Source organism: Rhipicephalus microplus, chromosome 1, assembly GCF_043290135.1.
Source record: "Rhipicephalus microplus isolate Deutch F79 chromosome 1, USDA_Rmic, whole genome shotgun sequence".
NCBI classification, from domain to species: Eukaryota; Metazoa; Arthropoda; class Arachnida; order Ixodida; family Ixodidae; genus Rhipicephalus; species Rhipicephalus microplus.
Genome location: NC_134700.1, coordinates 215,808,857 through 215,831,754, shown reverse-complemented (window position 1 = coordinate 215,831,754; position 22,898 = coordinate 215,808,857). Strand labels below are relative to the sequence as shown.

General features: G+C 47.7%; 1 protein-coding gene across 1 annotated transcript in view; it reads left to right on the top strand.

Moving 5' to 3' along the window:
• Nucleotides 1-880: 880 nt before the first annotated feature.
• LOC142807295 (chondroitin sulfate proteoglycan 4-like) overlaps nt 881-22,898 on the top strand; it is a 39,977-nt gene continuing 17,959 nt past the window's right edge. The window contains exons 1-9 of the mRNA XM_075891337.1: nt 881-932; nt 2,979-3,297; nt 4,599-5,489; nt 12,225-12,419; nt 14,959-15,231; nt 15,856-16,374; nt 16,947-17,392; nt 19,422-19,673; nt 21,601-21,703. Of these exons, the coding sequence (XP_075747452.1) occupies nt 2,983-3,297; nt 4,599-5,489; nt 12,225-12,419; nt 14,959-15,231; nt 15,856-16,374; nt 16,947-17,392; nt 19,422-19,673; nt 21,601-21,703 (2,994 nt within the window). The 5' untranslated portion in view covers nt 881-932; nt 2,979-2,982. The remainder of the gene's footprint in view (nt 933-2,978; nt 3,298-4,598; nt 5,490-12,224; nt 12,420-14,958; nt 15,232-15,855; nt 16,375-16,946; nt 17,393-19,421; nt 19,674-21,600; nt 21,704-22,898) is intronic.

Genomic DNA, 22,898 nt, shown 5'->3' with positions numbered 1-22,898 from the left:
AAGGCTAAGGATAGCTTGACTAGTATTACCAGCCGGTCGCAGTTCAGTGCCACGTAATGGCAGCACACACACTCTGTCTACTTTACAAAAATCAAAACAATAATTTTGTGACACTCTGTAACGTTAAGTTTGTAACGCCTTTTCTTCTCCACTTTCATTTTTTTTCTTTTATTCCCGCCATTCTTTACCCCTGTATAGGGTAGCACAGAGGTTATACCAAACTTGTTAACATCCCAACCTTCTCTCTCTCTCTTCTTTCCTACCTTAGTTTTATGCGCATACATTCATTTCAATACGAAATAAATAAGCACATAAATGCATCATCATGCTCATTTCCCATGTAAGTATTGAATCTGGTTATGGTAGTTAGTGGTGTCCCTGGTTGTGACTCTGGTGATTACTTATTCTAATCCGGTTAACAGCGTTCCTCTCTCTGCTCTATCCTTCTTTTGTTGCATCTATCTCTCTCGGTTAACTAATATCTAGCCTTCTTCACCTGTTGCCGCAGAGGCTTCGTTTCTGGGCGAAGGCTTCGTCTCGCTGGAGTTGGAAGACGCGCGCGAGAGCACCGACTTGAGCCTGCGCTTCCGCACGGCGAGACCCGACGGACTGCTGCTGCTCGCCGCCGGGCCCGATGACTACTGCCTACTGCAGCTGACCGGGGGTCGGCTGCGGCTCCGGCTCGAGCTCGGCGCCGGCGAGCCAGCGCTGCTCGAGAGCCCCGCTGGCTTGCGGTTCGACGACGGCGCGTGGCATTCGCTGCAGCTGCGCCGGAGGGGCGCGCTGGCGCTGCTCCTCCTGGACGGTGTGCACGAGGCACGCGCCCAGCTGCCACCTCGCTTCATCCAGCTGGACATCAAGTGGGGGCTGTTCGCCGGTGGACTGGGAGACTTCCAGGACCTGTTCCTCGGACACCTGCAATCATTCCGAGGGTCGGTGATGTGGCGAGCGTGTAGTATCAACATATTTTCACAGCGGGAAATGAACAAGGACGGATGAGAGGACACAACACGGCGCTTGTATTGTGTCCTCTCATCTGTCCTCGTTCGTTTCGCAATGTGAAAATATTTCAATGCTAAACTATCAACTAGCCCAAGATACCATTCTATCTAGTGTGTGATCCTTGAACGAGGCGTGTCGATGGTCTGGTTTGGAACGTACCTTAGCTGAACTATAAGCGTGCCATACTGTGTCATACCTCAGGTCAGTACGACTTTTCACGCCATTTCACTCACAGAGATTTTTGCTATAACGACAACCGAGAACATCTAATGTTGCATTCTTTACTCCCGGAAAACTGTGGTCCAAGGACAAGCTGTTGTTCAAAGCACGTCATCGCCTCATTTTCCTTTCGGACTCAACCGGGATGCGCGAAGAGGCGGGGGGGGGGGGGGGGGTGAAACTTGCCTTCAACCTTCATGGAGGACCCTGCTAACGCATATGAGAAGAACGGACTGTTGGACTAGTTGGCTATCCAAGAAAACTAAAGGGTATACTGCGCAAAAGAAAAAACGACGAGCACACAGAATTTTGTTAGTATTTTTTTACGCTGTACTCCAATTCGTTATAAACGTGTTTGCATTTGAAAAAATGGCATGAAAGAATACGCGTAGAACTAAACACCAAGACCGGTGATTGCGAGTGCGCTGATTGAAAGTATCCCAAGGCGAACACAGGCAGACACGTGTTAACAAGACGTCTGTCTGTGTTCTTTGGATAATTATAAGCAGTGCACACTCAAGGCTAACATGAATCATTCCACCCGCAATCACTGCTTAGCTGACTTCAAATACAGGTTTCACTGACAACTATAACTTTTTTTCTGAAATGATCTAATAACAGCGAAAACCAAAAGAGAGCGAGTTCAGAGGGGGGTATACACAAATACTGACTTACAACTGTTGTATATCGTCATCTCATCCCGTTAAAGAAATAAGTTTTGGTGTTTTACGTTGTAAAAGCATGATATGGTTATGAGGTGAGTGATGGTGGAGGACTGTGGACTGATATTCAAATGCGAAGTTTCATCAAGGTACATCTTAACCTAAGTAAACTGGTATTTCTGCCTTTCTACCGTTCAATAATCTACCGTTCTCTCAATTTTTCCAAAATGAACACTCTGACAAAACTTTGGCTGACCCCACGTTGGTCTACAGACGCTTTATCGGCCGGCACATCTTAGCCGTGTTAAAATAGCACACATTGGTTATCAGACTGTGTTATACGTTTGGCGTAGCAGGTATTCTGACATTGGGCCACTGACATTCCACATTTTTGAGCCTTCAGCCTAAGAACTCTCGTTTAATGCTTCTACCTTCCAAGAGGGGTCAAGTGACTACCCGAACAGAATCCTGGTGCTAAGACCCTCCTGTAAATCTTTTTTTTCTCCTCATGGGCATGCTCCTCGAAGCCGTTTACTGTCAGCGCAAAAGCTGTACGATAATTTTATATGATTTTACCATGCCTCTCCAGCATTGCGTTTAAATACTATATGAATTTCGTGGTTTAACTAACTGTCGCTCGACAATCACCCTCGTTAACGACTTCGAACACCCTTAAAACGGTCACGTGACAGTCAGACGAGAACATGGTGAAGGGAAAACCGCCCGAATACCAAGGGATCAACTTGCGGCGGTAACGGCCGCATTTCGACGAAGGTGAAGTGCCAGAGGACCGTGCACTTATATTTAGGCGCACGTTGAAGGACCTCAGCTGCTCAGCATTTCCAGAGCCCTCCTCTACGGTGTCTCCAAAAACCATATCGTAGTTTTGGTGCGTAAAACGCCAACAATTATATTAAGAACGAACACAACACCGAGACCAGCGGTATCTGTCGCTGTCTCCCATCAGCGTGTGCTGTAAAATGAGGAGGAGAGATAATGACGCTACTTCTGGAGCCACGGTTGGGGGCGTGGCTCAGTGCCATTTTAAGGTACTTTACCAACTAACCCACTGAGCCATCCTTTTGAACCTTCCAGGTGCATGGCTGACGTGATGTTCAACGAGGTGGAGCTGTTCGAGACCGCAGCGGCGGCGTCGGTGGGCGTCGTATGGGGCGAATGCAGCGAGGAGTTCTCAGCGAGCGTCGACCAGCCCTTCAGCCTGGTGGAGGCGGACGCCTACCTGGCACTGCCCAAGATGAACGCGCGCACGGGTGGCTCCCTCGCCGTGGAGGTGCGCACGCAAGCGCCGTTCGCGCTGGTCGCCTACTGCGCCGGGCCACCGTCCAAGGACGACTTCGTGGCCCTCGAAGTGATCGACGGACATCCAATGGCTTCGCTCAACCAGGGAAACGGGGTCAGTGCGAAATAAGCCACGAACTATTTGACGTGTAGCACGTCTTATCTTTTTTTAATGTATTCAGTGTAAAATTTTAGATGGAATCACAGGAAAAAAACATGACGTGCAGGGAGCTGTCCTGCAACTGTGTTTATTGAAAATAGACACATGCTGGAGCACACGACGCGGAAGGTTTTGGGTCCATCATGTTTACCTGTATTTTTGTGTCTAAATTTTAGCACACACTATGTTTAAAACTGGGCGATATATAGAAACATTAAAAGGAGAACGCTAAGACGTAAACTTGGTACAAACAACTGGTTTGCTACCTTGTACAGAGAGGAAAAATGCCTGAATGGGCTCATTGTGCAGCCTTTGTAGAACGTTTCTAGCCCCACAACGTGTTTTCTTGAGCACAGCCCATGTTGCGTTGAGGTGTTTTTGCATGTCGTTTGGATATAATGAGCTGAACAGAACCCCCCTTAGTTCACAGTAAACAATTCGCCCGATATGTAGACCCGGCTATAATATTTCCTTGCGTCCTATTTTTGTTGCCAATAATTTCCAAGGATAGATTACTTAAGTTACTGATAAACGTTACTCTGTTCATGTAATTAGGTGTGTCAAAGGCCGCTCTTTGCGCCTATTGCTGTTTTCGCCTATTGATCGGTAGATGCAAAACAAACATGGTCTTCGTAAATGTTTGATACTACCATAGTCCCTCAATACTTTTTTCAAAAAAAGTATTGAGGGACTATGCTACTACCAAGCCCTCACCTATCCGTTAGCCGTATTTGCAATGTTCTGTGCTTGCCCGCTGTATTGTCCGACGAGGTTTTATTTTACAATAGTGCGTATAGAACTTTAAAGTGATCATAATTTATTTTAAACACAGTTGCCATTTTAGTTTCCAGAGGCATTAGCGAAATCTCTGAACAAATAAACTGTGCAACCTCCGTCAAAAATTTCTATGCCAAAAGATTTAAGCTGGTGCCAAGACGAGGCAAGAAAAAAAAACAAATAACGCGTAGTTCTCCTGAAGTTCAGTAGGATATTTCTCATCATTAGGATGCCAACACAAGAAAACCTTTTAGATTTCCTCAATCAACTGGTGTAGAGTTCGAACGCACTAAATGCGAATTTGAAACTTTTGAACAGTATTCCACCACATAGGGATGCGAACAAAGGAACATTAGAGAGGTTAACCTGAAGACACGAAATTGTGATGATGTACAGTGGCCTGATTCATTACCATGTCAAAGAATTACAACACCGACACTAATTACTCTTTATTTGGGTCATTTCTCTCTATCACTAAGGTGGTGACGCTTCGCAGTGAAGCATCCGTAAACGACGGCCGTTGGCACCAGCTCGGTCTGCAGTTTGGCTCGTCACACGTAGAGCTCAGCGTCGACGGTAGCGTCGAGTCCTTGCGGACGGGCCTTGGTCGCAACCAGTTCTTCGACCTGTCTGGTCCACTTTTCCTGGGCGGCCTCGACGTGTCTGCACAGTCGCGAGCCGTGCTGGAGCACGGCCTACAGTCGGAGACGTCGCTGCGCGGCTGTCTACGACACGCACGCGTCAACGACGTTCCCACCGGTCTTCCCGACGCCCTCGTCACCAGAGGTCTCAAGCCCGACTGCGTCTGGGAGTTCCCGTGCCTTCAGGACCCGTGCGAGCCGGGCGCCCGCTGCGTCCAGGAGGGTACCGACGGCTTCAAGTGCCTCTGCGATGCCGCCGCCTCCAATGGCGGCAGTGGGCGGGTGGACTGCGTTAGGACTAACTTCACCGGTCCCTACAAGGTGTACGCGTCGTCTCTCGACCAGCTGCTTGCGTTGTCCCCGTTGCGAGTGGCCGAAGGCGGCAGTGACCTCGTGACCACGGAACACATCCGGCTGCTGGTCGACCACCGTGACTTGGGAGTCAGTGACACGGGCGTACTCTTCCACGTGATGGACGCTCCCAAGCACGGCGCCCTCGAGATCGAAGTGTGGCACCGTGGCACGCCCGACAATGTGTTCACGCTGGCCGACCTGTCGACCCAGAAAGTCCGCTACACTCACGACGGATCCGAGAACCACAGGGACTCGGCAGTGTTCGAACTTGAGTTCCGCTCGCGCACGTTTGACCTGCCCGCCGCGCTTAAGGAGCGCAAGCGGTTCGTGCTGCACGTGATCGTGTCGCCGGTCAACGACGCCCCCAGGGTCAAGGTGTGTGCGCTGTGTCCCGGTGGCGCTTTTTTCTTCCTCCCCTCGTTTCATCCATGGATCGTCACCTCGCGTGCGAGTGGAGTGAATGCGAGCTCGCCGAGGCCTCCGTATACGCTGCCCTTTCCGTTTCGTGCTATATTTAACGAATCCGACGCAGCCATGCACCCATCCGCGCACATCAAGGTAGAAAGTGGTACCTTCCTCTTGGCACCGAAAACAATCAATATCTTTGTGTCGCTCCCGTGATGCAAAAGGGCTGAAAGTGCGGAGGTCACGATCGTTGCAATGTGCACGTAAAAGCGCAGTCTCCCGCAGTCAAGTCATTTAAAAACCGACCTCTCGCGCTTTCCTGGAGTTTTGCGGCTGGCTTCAGAGCTAGGCCTATGGACCGCACGCACTCTACGGGATGTAGGCTCAATAACATGAGCGTTTAATGGCTCGCAAGCATTCCATCGTTATTAGACCTTTCAGATTTTATAGAAAGTTGTGGTTTATAAAGCCGGAAATTGAGTGATTGAATGATCGACACCAGATTGACGCAGTACATTACAGCTGAAAGACGTTCAAAGATGTTTTGCTACGCGTAATAATCGGTTTATTAAAGTTCGAGGCCGTACGTCTAAGATCTGGCTAACCTCCCTGTCCTTCCGCTTAAACTTTCCTCCTTCCTCCTCCTCGAGGCAGTTTGTAACATGTCAATGTACAGCTTACAAATTTACAAAATCTCTCGTTCCTGAGCTATAAAGTTGCCAATGCTTTTTTTTCCAGTGTACTTGTGAATCTCTTAAAAATGTGAAAGTACCTGGAATAATATATTATTACTATAATTATCGAGGTCGTTTACTATTTCATCAAATTATGTCAAATTAGGTCGTCAAGTGCTATGAAGGCAGGATAGCTGTGTTAAGGTTGTCTTGGTTGTTCGGGTTTTGCTTAATTTCGTTTGTCATTGTGTTTACCACCCCATATGATTTACTGAGCTTCAGTTACGATCAGACTGTATCATTAATCTTATCCATGTAACGTGGTATCCATATATCAAGCTTAACCTTGATTTTCGTTTCAGCGTCTTTTTAAGAGACGGCGATGGGATTACCGCGTTTTCAAAACTCTGTTTCACAAGCTGTTGGCAGTGCTGTCAAAGTTAAAACTCTCTCGTCCAATCAGGGCTGTGTGAGCACAGCAAATGGACCCTCATCTATTTCAGCAATCCAGAATTATTGTGCACATTACACACATATACAGTGACAGAGTGGTTAGAATTGATATTTTAAGGCATCCAAACTGCTTTATTATTTCGCAAAATTAATAAAGAAAGCCCGCATGGACGCAGCTATATACGCGGAGGCTTGTTGTGAGGTGGTGATGCTCTACCTTTTTGAAACATGGCCTCACCCGAGTTGGTCGCGTGTCTGCAACGCGTCCCGCAAACTGTCACCGGTGAGCCAACCATCGAGAGTGTGGGAATTTCCCCAGCTGGCGAGGTAGATGGCTCTAAACGTCAATTCTTCAAGTATTTCGCGTCGAGTACGAGGATAGTGCAAGCGTGGATTCGCTCATCAAAAAGACGAAAAAACTTACTCAGGAGAACGAGCGAATGCAGTATCGGTGGCAAACGCTGGCGGGGAACGCAGACAGAGTGCTACGGCTGAACAAGTGCAGTGATCGGAAGAAGAGGCTGGACGATTCGGAACTTAGCGTCTTTCGGTGCGTGGTGCACATCTGTTTTGAGAGAGTTGAAATTTAAAAAAATCACCATAGTAGTGCAGCCCTAGCCTCGGTGACCAATTCTGGGACGTCCAGCAGGCCCACGAGGCGGCGGTCAGGCAAGGTCTTGACGTCCCCACGCGGGAGACCTAAGGTCCGGTCGGCGAAAGCTCTGCCGGACTTCCAATAAAGTTCTTACCAACCAAGTGGTGCCGCGTTTCGAAAAGGAAGAGACGCTTCCGACCATGTCCACAATAACTCCATCCAGAAGATGCTGAATCAGCATGGTTTCAAGTACGCGGAATACTCCCGGAGCAAATTTTTTACGGAAGGGACGCACAATCGGCAATGTCGCCGCCGGTTTCACCAGAGCTGCGACGCCAGGTTCAAGTGGCGTTGAGTACGTTGAAACGTGAACCGTTCTAAAAGGATCACAGCAATCATTATGTGGTGCCTTCAGAACAGGATCACTCAGTACTACGATAGTGAGAGTCGCACACATGAAAAAAAAAAACGACGTTCAATTATGTCAGAAAATAACCCTTCGAATTGATCCAGTGATTAATTCATTAATTTACCCAATGATTTATTTAAATTGCTTTGTTGAATGGCAAAAGTAATTTTTTTCCTGTACCCGTGGCATGAACACCTAAAAGCACTTATGTGTTAAGAAGTCATAGAAACAGGTAACATTAAATGTACAAGGCCGGGCCAGTTCCTTTGGAACAGATGTCAGCCCTTCCAAAATCAAACAAAACTGATCAAGAAGGTGCCAAGCGCCACCTGATACAAAATTAAAAAGTTAATCAGTATAGCACACACTTTTTCTACATAGACGGTGCCACCTGTCCGATTCACGGACGCGACATCCGCGTAGGGACACAATTATGTAGTGCACTCTGTCATGATTGGCTGGGGGTGTCCGTACCTTTCAAAGCACCGTCACCAGCTTGTGAAACGGCTTATAGGTACAGCGCAGTTCTAACTTTTTTTCTACGCCTGGGCAAAGCCTCCAGAATGATCCTGCCTGACTCTCTGGTCTTCATAGATGCGCGGGTTAGTACTGTTGCCCACGCGTCATTTAAACAGTACGACCGCGCGTGCTCGAAACAGCAAAAAAAATATATGGCCGCGAATTTTTTACGCAAAAAGCATCCGGTAACATGACACACACAGCTGCCCCACCAGGCGCAGAAACGACACTGAGGCAGGCGCAGACAACCGATCCCCGTACAATACTCGTAACGTTTCGTGATTCTTTTGAAAATGAAACGCGGAAGACCATTCACTCGGCTGAATGTGTTTGTGTTAGACTCGTTACGCAACGCAGAACGCATTCGTTACTCTCTCGACGAATGAACTTAAGAGTGCGTGGCGGGTCGGGGGCCATCCGGTGTGTTTAGGAGCTTCCGGCCGATGCCGTGCATCGCTTACAAGTTGTATGAGCAGGATTAAAGTGCCAGGGTGCCTGTCTGAGGCTCCTTATTATTATGCTTACGAAAATTCTACTGAACATCGTGTTTCTATCCGTCTTTTGGCTCCCGTCTGTACATTGAATTTCCTCTGTTCGAGACATGTGTGCGGCGGTTCGCGGCTTGGTAGAAGGGTGAGCTGCAGTAGTACGTCACATTAGCTACTGCGATATATATTTTTGTCGCTATAAGTAACGAAATACGCCCAAAGGTGTAAACAGAATTTATAGGCAGGAGGGGGGGAGCACCTCCTTGATTGGGGGAGGGGCGGGGGGAGGGCAACCTTCTGAAGTGATCATTTTTTCGCTGTGTTTGCCAAAAAAATCTAATTAGTGGGGCGGGGGGGCCCGACGGGCCATCCGTCCTTGTCCTGATCTCTTTCTGTCCCGTGTTTTGTGCGCTTGGTTTTATCGAAAACAATGGACAACCAATCCGCCCAAACATTCTTTCTTTTGAAGTGCCACCCAGGTGCACCACTGCGTGAGGGGCCGACAGGAGCTTCGTGTTATCTCTGTACCTGCGTGGTCGCTGTCCCCTCAATTCAAACTACGTGCTAACGCAATATAACCCCTTTTGACACAACTAAGGGTCATTGTGGAGTCATACGTTGCAGTTTATTGTTCAGAAGTGTGTTCAATGTTACAGTGTGTGAGATGTCTTACGCTACACCTGGCTTTTGCACAGGTAACAGACTTGCTTCTATCAGGGCTCACGATAGCAATGCCTTCTTTAAGAAGGTTTTCGTATGCTGCACACGTGGCATACGTCCCAGTAATAACTATAATAACGCCGAAAGTGTTGAAAGCAGTGATAATCTATTGGCAAGAGTCTCATCACATGACGCGCTCTGTTACGAGACGATCTTGAAAGAAGTGCCTTAATTCGCGCGCATTGCTCCCCGTTGCATGAAACACAACGAAAAGAATATTTCCTGCGGCGCGTAGTTGATGCAGCAGCTACACTTGAGTGGTCTGTGTTTTCTGTTTATGCACCCTTAACTCTTAAAACATGAGCGCCCAGCCGCCCGAATGTGCGAGCGTCTTTCCCTCTTCCTACGTAATAGCGCACGCCGTGTACATTTCAAAAGCAAGCGTCCACGATGCGGGCAGCTGTCGCCCTTTCCAAAGGTCATTTCACACAGGAAGCCCCAATCGCTCGCTCGTAAACAAAGCAAGGTACCTAGTTCTAAGCGGTCCTTCGAAGCGCGTGTAACACTATTGTATCTACATAACGGCTAACGTGACACGACTGAAGCAGCGGAAAGCAATCCAGCTTTCCGAACAACCGCAGTTTTTCTGTACCTTTCCTTGCTTAATCCTGCAAATTGAATCAGCCGCGATTCAACGCTTCACGTATTCAGCGCCGAGCTAATGAGAGCGAAACCGTCCGCTGGGAGTGATGCTCTTCGCCCGACGGCATTCTCGCAGTGCTGGTGTTTCGTGAGCGAAGAAAGGGATCTTTGCGGGCCCCGATGTTTCGCAACGGCGAATCAGAGTGCGGGTCGCTTTGGCGGGAGCGAGTGTGCCGTTTCGCAATGACTCGATGCACCCGTTCTCCCTTTTTTAGGCTCGCGCGTATACGCTACTCGCCACACGCACACACATTTGGCGGATACATACAGCCCCTCCTCGCCCATTTTTTTTTTTCAGTAGCAGATTGATATGGACGCAACCGAGTGGAAAGGAAAATCGGTTCTCTTCATGGCCCGTTGCCGAACGAAATCATTAATCGGCCTTCGGGTTCGCGAGGGTGAGGTGGCTTATTTCGATGCTCTTGTTGCGAACGAAGCCAACGAGGACGGAATATTCCGCCCGATTCCGCCTGAAGTGTGTGAGAACGACAAATGTGCGGCTGTTTGAAGTTGCTGCTGTGTGTCGTTTCGTACTCCGATAAACGTAAGCATCTATTAGGCTCCTCCGTAGGATGACGGGGGGGGGCCACTGGTACGGATTCCTCGTGGAGGAATTTCAGACGTAATGCCTTTGCGAAAGGAGTCTGTTCCCCAGCGAAACTACCCGTTAAGTTAGATCAAATGGTGACTGTATGTATTGTGCTGTACATCAATCGTTATATTTAATAGCACTTAGTGGCTAGAACTGTCTAGAACTGTTACTTTAGAAGTGGCAAGCCGCGCCTTATCAACCGACAACCCATGCATTAAACGGTGATTGCTATCGAAACACCTTTAATAATTTTTCGTCACTGTTCGCTTTTTAGCGAAAAATGAGGCACTGTGGCACGGCATCACGACTTAAATATTCCAGGCATCTTGTCTTTTAGGCATATTATTTAAGACAAACTCTCCTCTCCTCACTCTCACGCGTTCCAAGAGAAGGCAAGTGCGTGGAAGGAAGATAAAAAAATCGGGTGGGAAGATGAGATTAGGAAGTTTGCAATTATAACGTGGCGGCAGAAAACGCAGGACCGTGTTGATTGGCGGAAAATTGGAGAGGCATTTGTCCTGCAGTGGGCGTAGTTATGCTGATAATGATGGACATTCCGGTTCCCCTGATGCACTGCTGCAAGTTGGAGTTCTCCCTCATGATGGCTTATTTTAAGCGCTGTGATACCATTTCGAAGTGGAGGAATCAGCTTTGAAACAAAGTTTGGAATATCTGTAATGCTCTAACCCGGAGCTCACCAGTGTATTTCATGTAGGCAGCACACAGCTGATGTGAACCTATGTGACATGTGCTTTGTACAAAGGTGAAAACTGTCAATACTCAATTCAGAGACTCAGCGAAATATCTGTGGCATTTTGGTTTTTCTCTGATTCTTACACTCGTTGGGAGCGCGTAAGAAATAGCGCCATATCTTCCATGTTGTCTCTATTAGTTTGCGCTTTGCAAGCATGACCAACTATCCAAGGTACTTTTCTCTCAAATGTGTTAGTACTTTCACTTCCACAAAGAAAAAATGCCTCTCACATGGAAGTAACGTTAGTTTCAAACATTCTGTAGTGATATTTAGTTATATTTCTCGAAGACAACCCTACATGCACGGAAGATCATTGCTGACAGGTGACTATTGCCCCTCATAAGCCTAAAATAACATTTTAGGGAATTGTCTCATGCACAACTTCGCAGGTGTACTTGTAGCATATAGCAAGAAAGGAGAGGGGGGATACACAGTAAGATCGTCTTAGCGATTTCTTTGGCCGTTATATTTTTCAAACAAACTGAAAGATATCATCTGTCCAAAGCCAGAACTTTGTAGTGCAATGCAGAATAGTTATTATAACACTTTCATTACACAACACATATAATATATAATTTATATTCGGCACAAATTTCTCAGTGCGCTTAGCGCAACAAAGTACGGCAAAAACACAAAAAATGCTAAAGGAGCTGCCCCCGGCAGTTCACTGTTTGTTGAGAGGTGCCTTACATTTCTCTGAACATTCATATATATTACCACCAAATTTTATGGATGGATGGACATGACCTTATTGAGAGGTACTGTAAGTCTGAGATACCCGGGCTTAGATCTCCCACGACGGCACGTCACTATATTGTCTCTTTCGTTTGTTTGTTTTTTTCATCTGTGCTGTGTTCAGGTGTCTCCGGGCAAGCAGTTGCGTCTCGCCAAAGGCACACGCAAGGTTCTTTCGCCCGACCTCCTACACGCGGAGGACGAGGACACTCAGCCGTCGCAGCTGGTGTACACCGTGCTCAGCCTCGGGGAAGGTGACAAGGACGGCTTCATGGAGCACGCCGACAGGCCAGGAGAACCACTGAGGACCTTCACACAGGTACGACACCCGCACGTTAGAGCTACCCCGTGACGTTTCGCTAACGCGGCCACACTTCTCGTAATATCATTTCTCAATGGACATTATTTAAGGAGATGTTGACGCACAAATAAGGCGCCGGCTACTCAGTCACTCTAAAAGGGTCGAGCATGAAACATGTAGGGTTCAAGAGAGAGAGAGAGATAAAGATGCAAGGAAAGGCAGGGAGGTTAACCAGACGCACATCCGGTTTGCTACCCTGCACTGGGGAAGGGATGAAGGGGAGAAAAGAGGTTGCAGAGAGATGAGATGAGTACACACAATCACGAGCACACTCGGGGAGCACACACAGTCTACAGGTGGTCGCTCAGGTTTGTTGACTTTAGGTAAGGTTCAAGACTTACACATAAAGCAGTGTTCTCACAGTGACACCAGAACACAACAAATACGTCGCACCTACAACATGCAAATTCGTAGTATCAGCAGGACACTCGGGTAGGACGGGCCCGCCGTGGCGGATTGGTGCTAAGGGTGCTCGACTGCTGACCAGAAGGTCCCGGGTTCGATCCCGGCCGTGATGGTCACATTTCGAAGGAGGTGAAAGGGGGGGTGTGGGGGGCGTGAATACAGTGGGATGTCAGTGCACGTTACAGAATCCCAGATGTTCGAAATTTCCGGAGCCCCCCGCCACGGCGTCTCTCATAATTATTCTAAAAGAGACAAGGCGGGCAAACACAGACGCAAGAAGGTAGTCAGGGCACTAAACGCCATCTTATGTCTGACTTCTTTTATCTGACTTGGGTCTGTGTTTCCCGCCCTGTTTCCTTTTAGAATGAATGTGTACCAGCTATGCCAGCTCTCTGTGACTCTCATAATCATATCGTGGTTGTGGGACGTAAAACCTTGAATATTATTATTACTCCAGTAGGGCATCTCGAAAATATGTTTACGTTACAGTAAAAGTCCTCCTCCCGTACATATATAGCGAGAGCTAACCTGAAAGAAGAGCTTGTAATGGGACTATTTGTGTCACTTCATCTTTGGTTCACTTCATAGGAAATTAGCCTATCGTTTGTTCTCGTAATTTGGCATGTAACAGGAGCTGCTACACAGATGAACATAAAAATAAAACCTCAGCCTTTCATTAGCCGACTGAAAATTGTACATGCTGGTTTCTAAATACTATCGGATCATTTCATTCTCGGCCATACCTGTGTCATGCATATGGTAACTCTAGCAAACAATCTGCTGTCTGGAATACGTGTTGTATTGCCGTTCCAACCAACTATCCTCATGGTAGTCACAAGTGGTGTGTCAGATATTCTTGTACCCTTTACGCGTAAAATGTTAAACCTAATCAACAACAGAACGTCATATCCTTCGCGTGTGGTACAAAATTCGACTCTGTTACCGTTATTGTAAGATCAGGAGTGTGGTGGTACCCAGGGGGGGTGTTTTCGGGAAACAGACCTTCTCCCAGAATATTATTTTATATGCATATACATGCGCACATACAAACACACACACTGACATCCACGAAGCTGACAGATAATGAAACCAAGGCAACAATCAGAGGCATTGTTTGCAGCCTTTAATTTAACTGTTATCATTGTGAAATACAGTTATCATTGCGTCACTATTAATTTCGTCCTTGGCGAAAAGCAACTCGACGCCGATGGGTTGCAAACCGGCGGGGAGTGTACTTCTCTCACTATACATGCGCCCTAATTTGTGCGTGTGAATTCGTAGCTATGGAACATGATATTGGCGAGTAGGACACGGTCGAGTCACGAGAAGTAGAAAGAAACCAACAGTGCTACCTTCAACTAACTTGCATTACACAAAAAATCACCGTCTATACTACAGCAGGTGTCACCAGTTCCAATCAAAGTGGACGATTGGCCCACTTAGTGATTAATCGTCGATACATTGACACAAACTCTATATATATCATTTAGGGCCAAGTATTAAGTATACACCGTGCCAAGTATGCTTCGGGCGAAGTAGACATCGTGCATCGCGAATAGTTTAGTTTCAGTTTATTGCAATTGAACTTACAGATATCGTTACAAAAAGCCATGCAGACGAGGGTCCCAAACTCAGTGCTGCAAGCGGGACCCTCTGTTAAAAATACAAGAAGGGAAGGCGTACAGAGATATATACTAGTGTCAAGTATATGTCGACTGGTGCCATAGTATGCATCGACTAGAGTCAAGTTGTAACGATATATGATCAACAGGGCAGTACTTGATGAACAACCGCCACGCGTGCAGAACACTCACGTAAAATCTGGTACACCTAATTACTGTATAGCAGATGACTCGTCTGTGACCTGTCCATCAGTGTTATGTTAGGAAGCTATATACAAAACCAACTAGAACAGCAATCTATGCTTAGCACGTTAGGTCATCTTATGTCGACGCATACATGAGTCGGCAACGTCGAACGCCGCTTAGCTAAGGCTCTCCGCAAATAATCATAGTCTCGCATCGAAAGAACTAACTGAAACAGTCGAGTGTTGCTTGTAGCCTTTTTCAGCGTTGTGCATTGGGCGTTTCAGGAGGACATTGACCGACGCCTGGTGAGCTTCGTGCACCGGGGCCACGAGGTGGAGTCTCACGTGGCACTTGGGGTGTCGGACAAAGGTGGCGGCTCATCCAGCTCGGACAGTGCGCAGACGGTGGTGTTGCGCGTGGCCACCTTCGAGCTGAGCCTCGCCTTAATCAACAACACGGGCCTCATGGTGGCCCGTGGAGGATGGGCGACCATCAGCTCTGCGAACCTGTCCGCCGTCACCAATGCCCTCGAACAGAACCTCGAGATACGCTACGAGGTACTTATCTCAAGGTACCTCGGTACCTCGTGGGACGAGGGGCCGCCCATGTGTGTACCACGCGTGAACAAGTTACAACAATCAATTAAATTTTTCTGTTTCTTTGTGAACTTGTTGGTTTTGGTTCTTGCTACAGATAACTAGGGTAACATATTAACTCACTGCACGGCGGCTGCCTCGCTCAACTGCAGGATACCAGGAAGCTTGCAAGCACACGCAAATTTCGTATAAAGAACAGTGCAAACAGAAGAGACAGGGCAGAATGTTCATTTCGGTGTCAAGTCAGTCTTTTAACGGAAGCGCAATATACAGCAAGTTATGCACATTGCACACTCATTTGTCATGTGCATGACTCTCTTTGAAGGGACCTGTTAAATCTCTTTTGGGTCTCAACTCTCTTTGAAGAAGGTATAGTGTTCACCAAAGAGAGTTCATGTGTCTCCTTTATGAAAGTCAGATACTGGCAAAGCAGGGCTCACAGAAGGAAGAACTTTTTTTCCTCGGAGTTTATCACGACATGGCGTAGATATACATACAAATGTAATTCACGTGGAGAATCACTTCGTACAGTTATTCGCATAGTTCCAAGGAATCTTCCATTCATTCTCATTTTCTCTTTTGTAGGTGACAAGGCCACCTCGTCGTGGTACCCTGGAGCGACTCAAGAGTACCGGTCGATGGTCTCCCGTGGGACACTTTAGCCAGCGACACATCGTGCGTGGCAAGGTCCGGTACGTGGACAGGCTCAAGGTAGACCCTCATCCGACGCCACCGATTCAGCCAGAACCGGGCAAAGATGGCGTGGTGGTGAGCGCACCCGACGAAGACTCGGCAGCCTCGGACAGCTTCCAGTTCTTCATCTCGTGTGCCAGCGCTCGAGCAGGACCCTACGATTTTCGGCTGTCGTTTGAGAGCGTCCAGGCGGTGCACAACGAGCAGCTGACCCTCGAGGGTGTGCTTGAGGGCGTCGTAAGTGCCGCACACCTCACGTATGCCTCGTGGCCCAAGCCTTCGGCTGCCGACGCCGTGGTCTACACGCTCGAGCAGCCGCCGCAGGCTGGTAACCTGCTGCTTGCGGCTCTCCCGCACGGCGCCACGGCTCCTGTGGTGCTTGCGGCAGGCAATCAATTTACGCAGCTGCAGGTAAGGAGACTGGCTAAACACGAAACGCGAGCGGCAGAATTTAACAACCGCAATACGTGAGAGTTTAGGAATAAGTCAGATCCAGCAGCGCTGAGTTAAGGCTGATGACGTTCTACCATTATGAGCCTAATAAACCGACCTCAAAACAAAAGTCATTCCTGGACAAATTCACTCAGCTCCACTTCTTTCTTTAACTTATATTTGTATGCACAATAAATGCCGCACTTCAGCGTGTTGTCCTTCTTTTCGCACTCAACGCCATAATTCCCAATTGACCACCCGTCTTTTTTCCCTCAACATTATTAAATCAGTGGTGCAGTTTACAGCAGTTGAAACCAACAATGTCTACGAGAGGCGGGATGTGAGAACGTCAGTATCCCAGTATTTCTAATTTCGTGTTTGTTAACGATTACACATGGCCTTTCGTTTTACAGCATCCTTTACAGTTCCCTGAGCGTCTTCGGACATCAAACACTAGCAGCCACCCCTTTCGTTGTTTACTACGACTTACTACGACCCTAAATCATTTATACACTGCCAATCAGCATTAAATATGGCTTCTATGCCCGCAGATCGACCAGGGGCTGCTTCGCTACCAGCTCAAACGTCGCGCCCTGACTCGCGTGTCGGACGTGTTCCGATTCCGTGTCTCCACGGAGGGCGGGGCGCAGGCGCGCGACCAGGAGTTCCGCGTGTGCCACATGCCCAAGGATGCCGTGCTGGTCAGCGAAGAGCTGACCGTCGCCGAAGGAGGTCAGACGGCGCTCGGAGGACTGCGACCGCTGCTGCAGGGTCGCCGGGCGAGCTTCAACGTCACGCGCCCGCCCAGCCACGGGGAACTACGCCTTCTGGACACGACCCGAGAACGCGTCGAGCAGCGTGCCGTGCTCAACTTCACTTCGGAGCAGATGGAGGCCGGCCGTCTCGCGTACCGGCACGACGACTCCGAGAACAGCCGCGACGAGTTCGACTTCGTGGCCTACGAACAAGGAGAACGACTGCTGTACGGCACTTTCAGGTAACGAGCGTGTTTGATTTGCGTTTCCTTGTGAATCCGAGGCACCTATGGCAGAGGTTCATGAGAAGATGAAAGCTTGAACGTATGAAAAGTTTTTCAACACAGGGTGTCGCTGGAAGCAATGTTTCGGCAAGTAGATCTCCTAGCAGCCTTGAATAAGACAGGAACGCCTGACAAAGCGTTGTCCTCAGGAGCACCTCGTGGTTTAGGCACATACGTCACGCATGAACACTTGCTCGACACTCATGGCTTTTCATCATGTTTTATGAAGTCTGTCTGACAATGAAATGTGAAACAAGCCATTAATCCCAAAGAGAAAGTAGCTGCCTTGGCCTACGCTGGTGCACCTGCGCTTTATCTTGCAGGTCATGTCAACGAGCAGTGAGCTTTCGTCACTGGCACAGCTACCTTTTGTTTCAAGGCTATTTAGGATAATCACACCAGAAGTAATGCCTGCGCCCCCCAAAAGAAAAAAAAATACAGCATATCCCCGAAATGACTGATGATGAGTTGGGCGAAGCGTCTGTCAATCCGTCCGTGCGTCTGTCCGTACGCCCGTACGTGTGCCCGTTCGTGCGTCCATCCGTGCGTTCGTGCGTCAGTCCATCCGTACGTGCGTCCGTCAGTGCGTCCGTCTGTGGTGCGTGTGTCTGCCCGTCTGTCTGTCCATGCGTCCGTCAGTCCATGTAGTGAACACTTCTAGTAAACACTTCAAGTACCGCCACCTCGTTTTTTTTGTCATATATTCATCATATACAAGTACCGCCATCCAGCGGACAATCAAAAGACTAAATGAGAGTATACACCACATTTCTGCTGCCAGCGCTTTGTTAACAACGAGAGCGTGATAACGACGCCGTGCTATGTTTTTCGTAACATGTTTACATGCGGATATGTGCCCGAGGGCGGGTATGTTCCACTGGTATGCGGGTATATGCCACAGGTTAAGCCAACGGGGGACGCACAAGCTACGTCATAAGGAGCTCCACCCCTAAAAAGAAAAACCTCTCTGCAGCGCCAGACTCATAGCTTTGCGCATTGCAAACACGATATAAAAAGCTTATTGGGTTTACGTGAAACAAACATAGCAATCATACGGCCATGACGTCCAAATCTTGGAACGTAGTGAACGTATCCTTCAAACAAGGTAACAGACATCAGCGTTCGTTTTCCACGATCATGTGGAGAGCGATATCGGAATTCAGGGTGATCCGCGGATCGCATGGCATCTTGGGCACTGGTCTTAACTATATGATTCTTAACTGGTTCTTAACTATATAATTAGTTCGGACATTCTTTTACGAAAAAATTACGAACAGTAGTCGACACAGGCTAAATAGAGTGAGGGTTGTACCATCTAATGCGGTGTTTTCTGTGTAACAGAATAGCATTAGAAATACGCGAGTGCTTCCTAAGATATACGTGTCCTCGCTCGATACTGCGGGCTGTTCACTCAGACTTTTTGCTATTGATGACAGATTGCAAAGTGAAAGTTTGGCCGGTGATTTATTTTACGTGTTTGCGTTAATCACATGGTTATAGCAATACCCAGAAAGGAAAAAAAATGTCAAGAGAGGAATTTATTGCTTTTTTCTGTTTTTTTTTTCACGGCTTCCTTCTTTTTTTTTTTGGAAAGATCTAACTTCACTCTCTTTTCATTCTGTTTTCGGTACAATTGCTGGGGTTTCACGTACCAAAGCCACGATATGGTTGCGTGGGGGTCTCCAGAACTTTTTGACCTCCTGGGGTTCTTCAAAGTGCATCTAAACATGCGTATACATACACGGGCCACTATAGCATTTTCGCTTCCACCTAAAGTGCAATTGCCGCACCTGGGATTGTACCCGTGACCTTTGGGGTCAGCATCCGAGCACTTTTAACCAGTGCACCAGCGCTTCCTCGGCATCTTTGATGAGGGAGTCGGTGTTGTCTTAACCAGAGCAGTCTTAAACTTCTTCCCTCGCAGCCAACGTGTCACGCGACACTTGCTAGCGCCCCCTTAACGCACTGTGTGCGTGTGTGTATGCAGGATCTCGGTGACGATGCGCAACGACAACCCGCCGGTCCGGGTGGTCGACCGGGTGTTCCAGGTGGTGGCCGACTCCGAGCGGCCGCTCACCTCTCAAGACCTGCGCTACGAGGACGTCGACTCGCCCCCTTCGCAGATACAGTACACGCGCCGGGACATCCCGAACGGGGCCCTGTTTCACGCCGACAACATGGCTAGCCAGGTGTACCGATTCACGCAGGCCGACCTGGACAGCGGCAAGATAATCTTCCGGTGAGTATGCTCACGAGTACGTGACGTCACCGGTTGGCAGATGTTGATCTCTGCGAGGCCGGTAATTCGACTATTCACGATAGAAAAGTTCTTAGGCTGAGCATGAATCAAGGTAGAACGCTTTAGCGCGCGTTAGTGCAGTCTTGCGGAATGAAATCACCCGGAGATTCTCATGAACCTTATGTATGGTATACCGTTGTAGCTTTCCGTTCTCTTTTACAGCGAAGCGTCATGCGACTTGGTGAAGTTCTCCAGTATTAGGTAAACAAGAATTTCTAGCATGTACCTGTTACAGAAAATGGGAAATTCCTATTATTCGCCGCGAAGTCGTCCGTCGGCGAAATGCGTGTGTGTCAAAGAAACTGGAATGAGTCAACCACCACTGACCCACTAAATAGAAGAAAAAGAACACAAGTGTGGCAAACAACAATTAAGATCTCCTGACAGAATTTACCAGTAATTATAAAAGATGTTAATGAATCGCCGTAGTTAAGTCAGAGACTGGGCTGCATGTTTCAGTTTCACTGGTTAACCACCTGTACAGAGTGCTTGGATACATGCTGGTTTTTTAAGTTGTTTTCTCATACTTCTGGTCACTTTCGCGTTCTGAAGCAGTCAACGATAACCTGAGCAAGAACAGCCAGGGGAGCTGGATTGTTCTCAGGGCGTGCGAGGTGCAACAATATGAAGCGAGCGGTAAATCAATTCAAATAAAGCACAGGTAAAAGACACTTTTTTTTATTTTAAACGTAGAAAAGAATTATTCAAGGTGAAATGAAAGAGGGCGAAAATCGAACTTGTCAATGGCAGGAACCAAGTCTACATTTACTGCATTTTCTCACGTGCACAATGCCCTACCATGCATGTTGAACTATGCTGACGGCTCTCACCACATCCGCGTTCTTGTGTGTTTTTCTATACGTATGTACTATATTTTGATCCCTGAAAGTGTTAGCCAGCGCCACTCATCAAAATTGCGGAGAATATTAATATTTTGCCTGCTTTGGTAACACATTTCAAGTTAAACACTCATGCGTCGCTGGCTCTGAGTCATCTAGATTCTACCGCCGATAGCATAACATAAAAAGAATGATGAAGGAGCAATTAAAGGCAAGAATGATATAGTAGCCAACGGACGTGCAACGAAACTGCAGTTATAGGCTAAAAAAGAAAAAAAAATACAATCTAATTGCGGGTATCAATCGACTAGATTGATAATTCCGCCTTCGTGTGGCCGGTTTATAGAAGCTGTTCGCGCTCTGCATTGAGGTGATGTTATCTTGCCATTGATTTTTGCTCTCACTCATTAAGCGTCGTCTAGTGCACAGGCTTGCAAACTCGTTCAAGCGTCGATTCACTTAGAATGACTTGGACCCAGACCATCCCATGAATACGAGCCTGAGCGAGTCCGAATGAGTAAAATTTTGTTTAGTTTGAGGGATCCCAGTAAAGCAGTAAATTATTGAGTTTCAGTCTGCGCCAGAAGAAGCTGGGCAGTATTTTGGTAACTCTATTTTAGTCCAACTGACTAAAATTTTAGGCAGTCTCAGCTGAGGTCGGGTCCGAAGCGATACACAGACGAATGAATGCGAATTTCTTTTTTTTTAGTGACCTTGAGCGAGTGCCCTTTACTTGGTCGACCAATGGTCTAGTGTTCTCAGAACTAAAATCCAGATGGCTGCAAGGAAGCGTAATGCTTGTTATCCATGCGATCCCGTATTTTTGCTATCTATAAAACTTTGTTCTTCCTCTCTCGCACGCGCAAAATGTAATGTGACGAGAACAAAAGAGGAGGAAAGAACGCAGCGCCCAGCCTCACATCTTGCCATTTTGGTGCAATATAATTTCATATCGCCCTCATCAACATTCCTCATTAAGACAAGTACCGTAATGCAGTGGCATAGGAATTACTCTTCTCTTGATGCAGGCACAGTGGCGCGCCGTCAGGCCGTGCTGTACTCTGGGTGACCGACGGACAGTACTACGCTTCCGGTGTGCTCGAGATCCGTGCCTCCAAGCCATTCGTTAGAGTAAGCCCTAAATTTGTAACATCCATTCTGGTAGTTGTTGTGACTACTGATTTATATGTGGGGTTTAACGTCCCAAAAAATCACCGTATGATTATGAGAGACGCCGTAATGAAGTGTTCCTGGAATTTCGACCACGTGGGGTTATTCAACGTGCACCCAATTCGGAGAACACGGGCCTACAGCATTTTCGCCTCCATTTGATCCCGCGACATGCGGGTCAGAAGCCGAGTTCCTTGGCCACTATACCACCGCGGTGGGGCCTTGTTGTGAGTACTGAAACTCGGCGTGGAACACTGGGGATATTTCTGTCTATTTCTGAGCACTAAGTAGTGAGTTCGATCTCTGTCTCTGGCTGCGGCATTCTAACGCGTATATCAAGCAAAAAAAAAGATGTTTGTGCACTATGATCCAGGTACACATTACGAGACACCGCGTAATCGACGCAAATCCAGACGCCACCTCCACAACCCTTAGGCTGCTTTGAAAAGTTAATCTATACGGTCTTAATTTTGATTTTCTGATAAAGGTTTCCACATCGTTGAGTACATTGTAATCGCAATGATATAGAGACTTAGAGCTATTAGCAGTCGTCAGGCAAGGGGATTCGCTCATGCACTAAGGACCTGTCTTGGTCGAGATAACTGTTGTTGTCATGACACTGAAAAACTAGCTCCACACTGTGGCATCCTTGTCCTTTCATTCCAACGAAGACAAGCCTTGTTGAAACTAGCTCAGAGGATAGTCGCAATGAACCTAGGGGCGTTATCACTTATTGTAACGGGGAGTGGTTTGTAACTACAGACACCAGCCAGACGTGAAGCGAACATGCAGGTGCAGTTGACTTTCAAATGACAAACTGGAGTCAACTTGTTATCTCCTCCACGTTCAGCAACATGTTTCACCGGTAACAATTTTATCTAATTTCTTATGAAGACTCTGTCGTCACTAAATAGCGCCATCGATCATGTAGCCCACAACTGGTCACGTATAGTATGGGCTTTTTGTATGATTTTTTACTGTTCATATGTGAAAATGTACAGTAGGGCGAATATTTACAACCCTTTTCTATCGTGAACGAATGACAAAGTGATAACAACTGATGCTGGCGTGCACATGGAATCCACACTACTACATGGCGTAGGGTCAAGTCGCGGCGAATCGCAGTTCTCAACGCAGCAAGATATAAATGTACGCA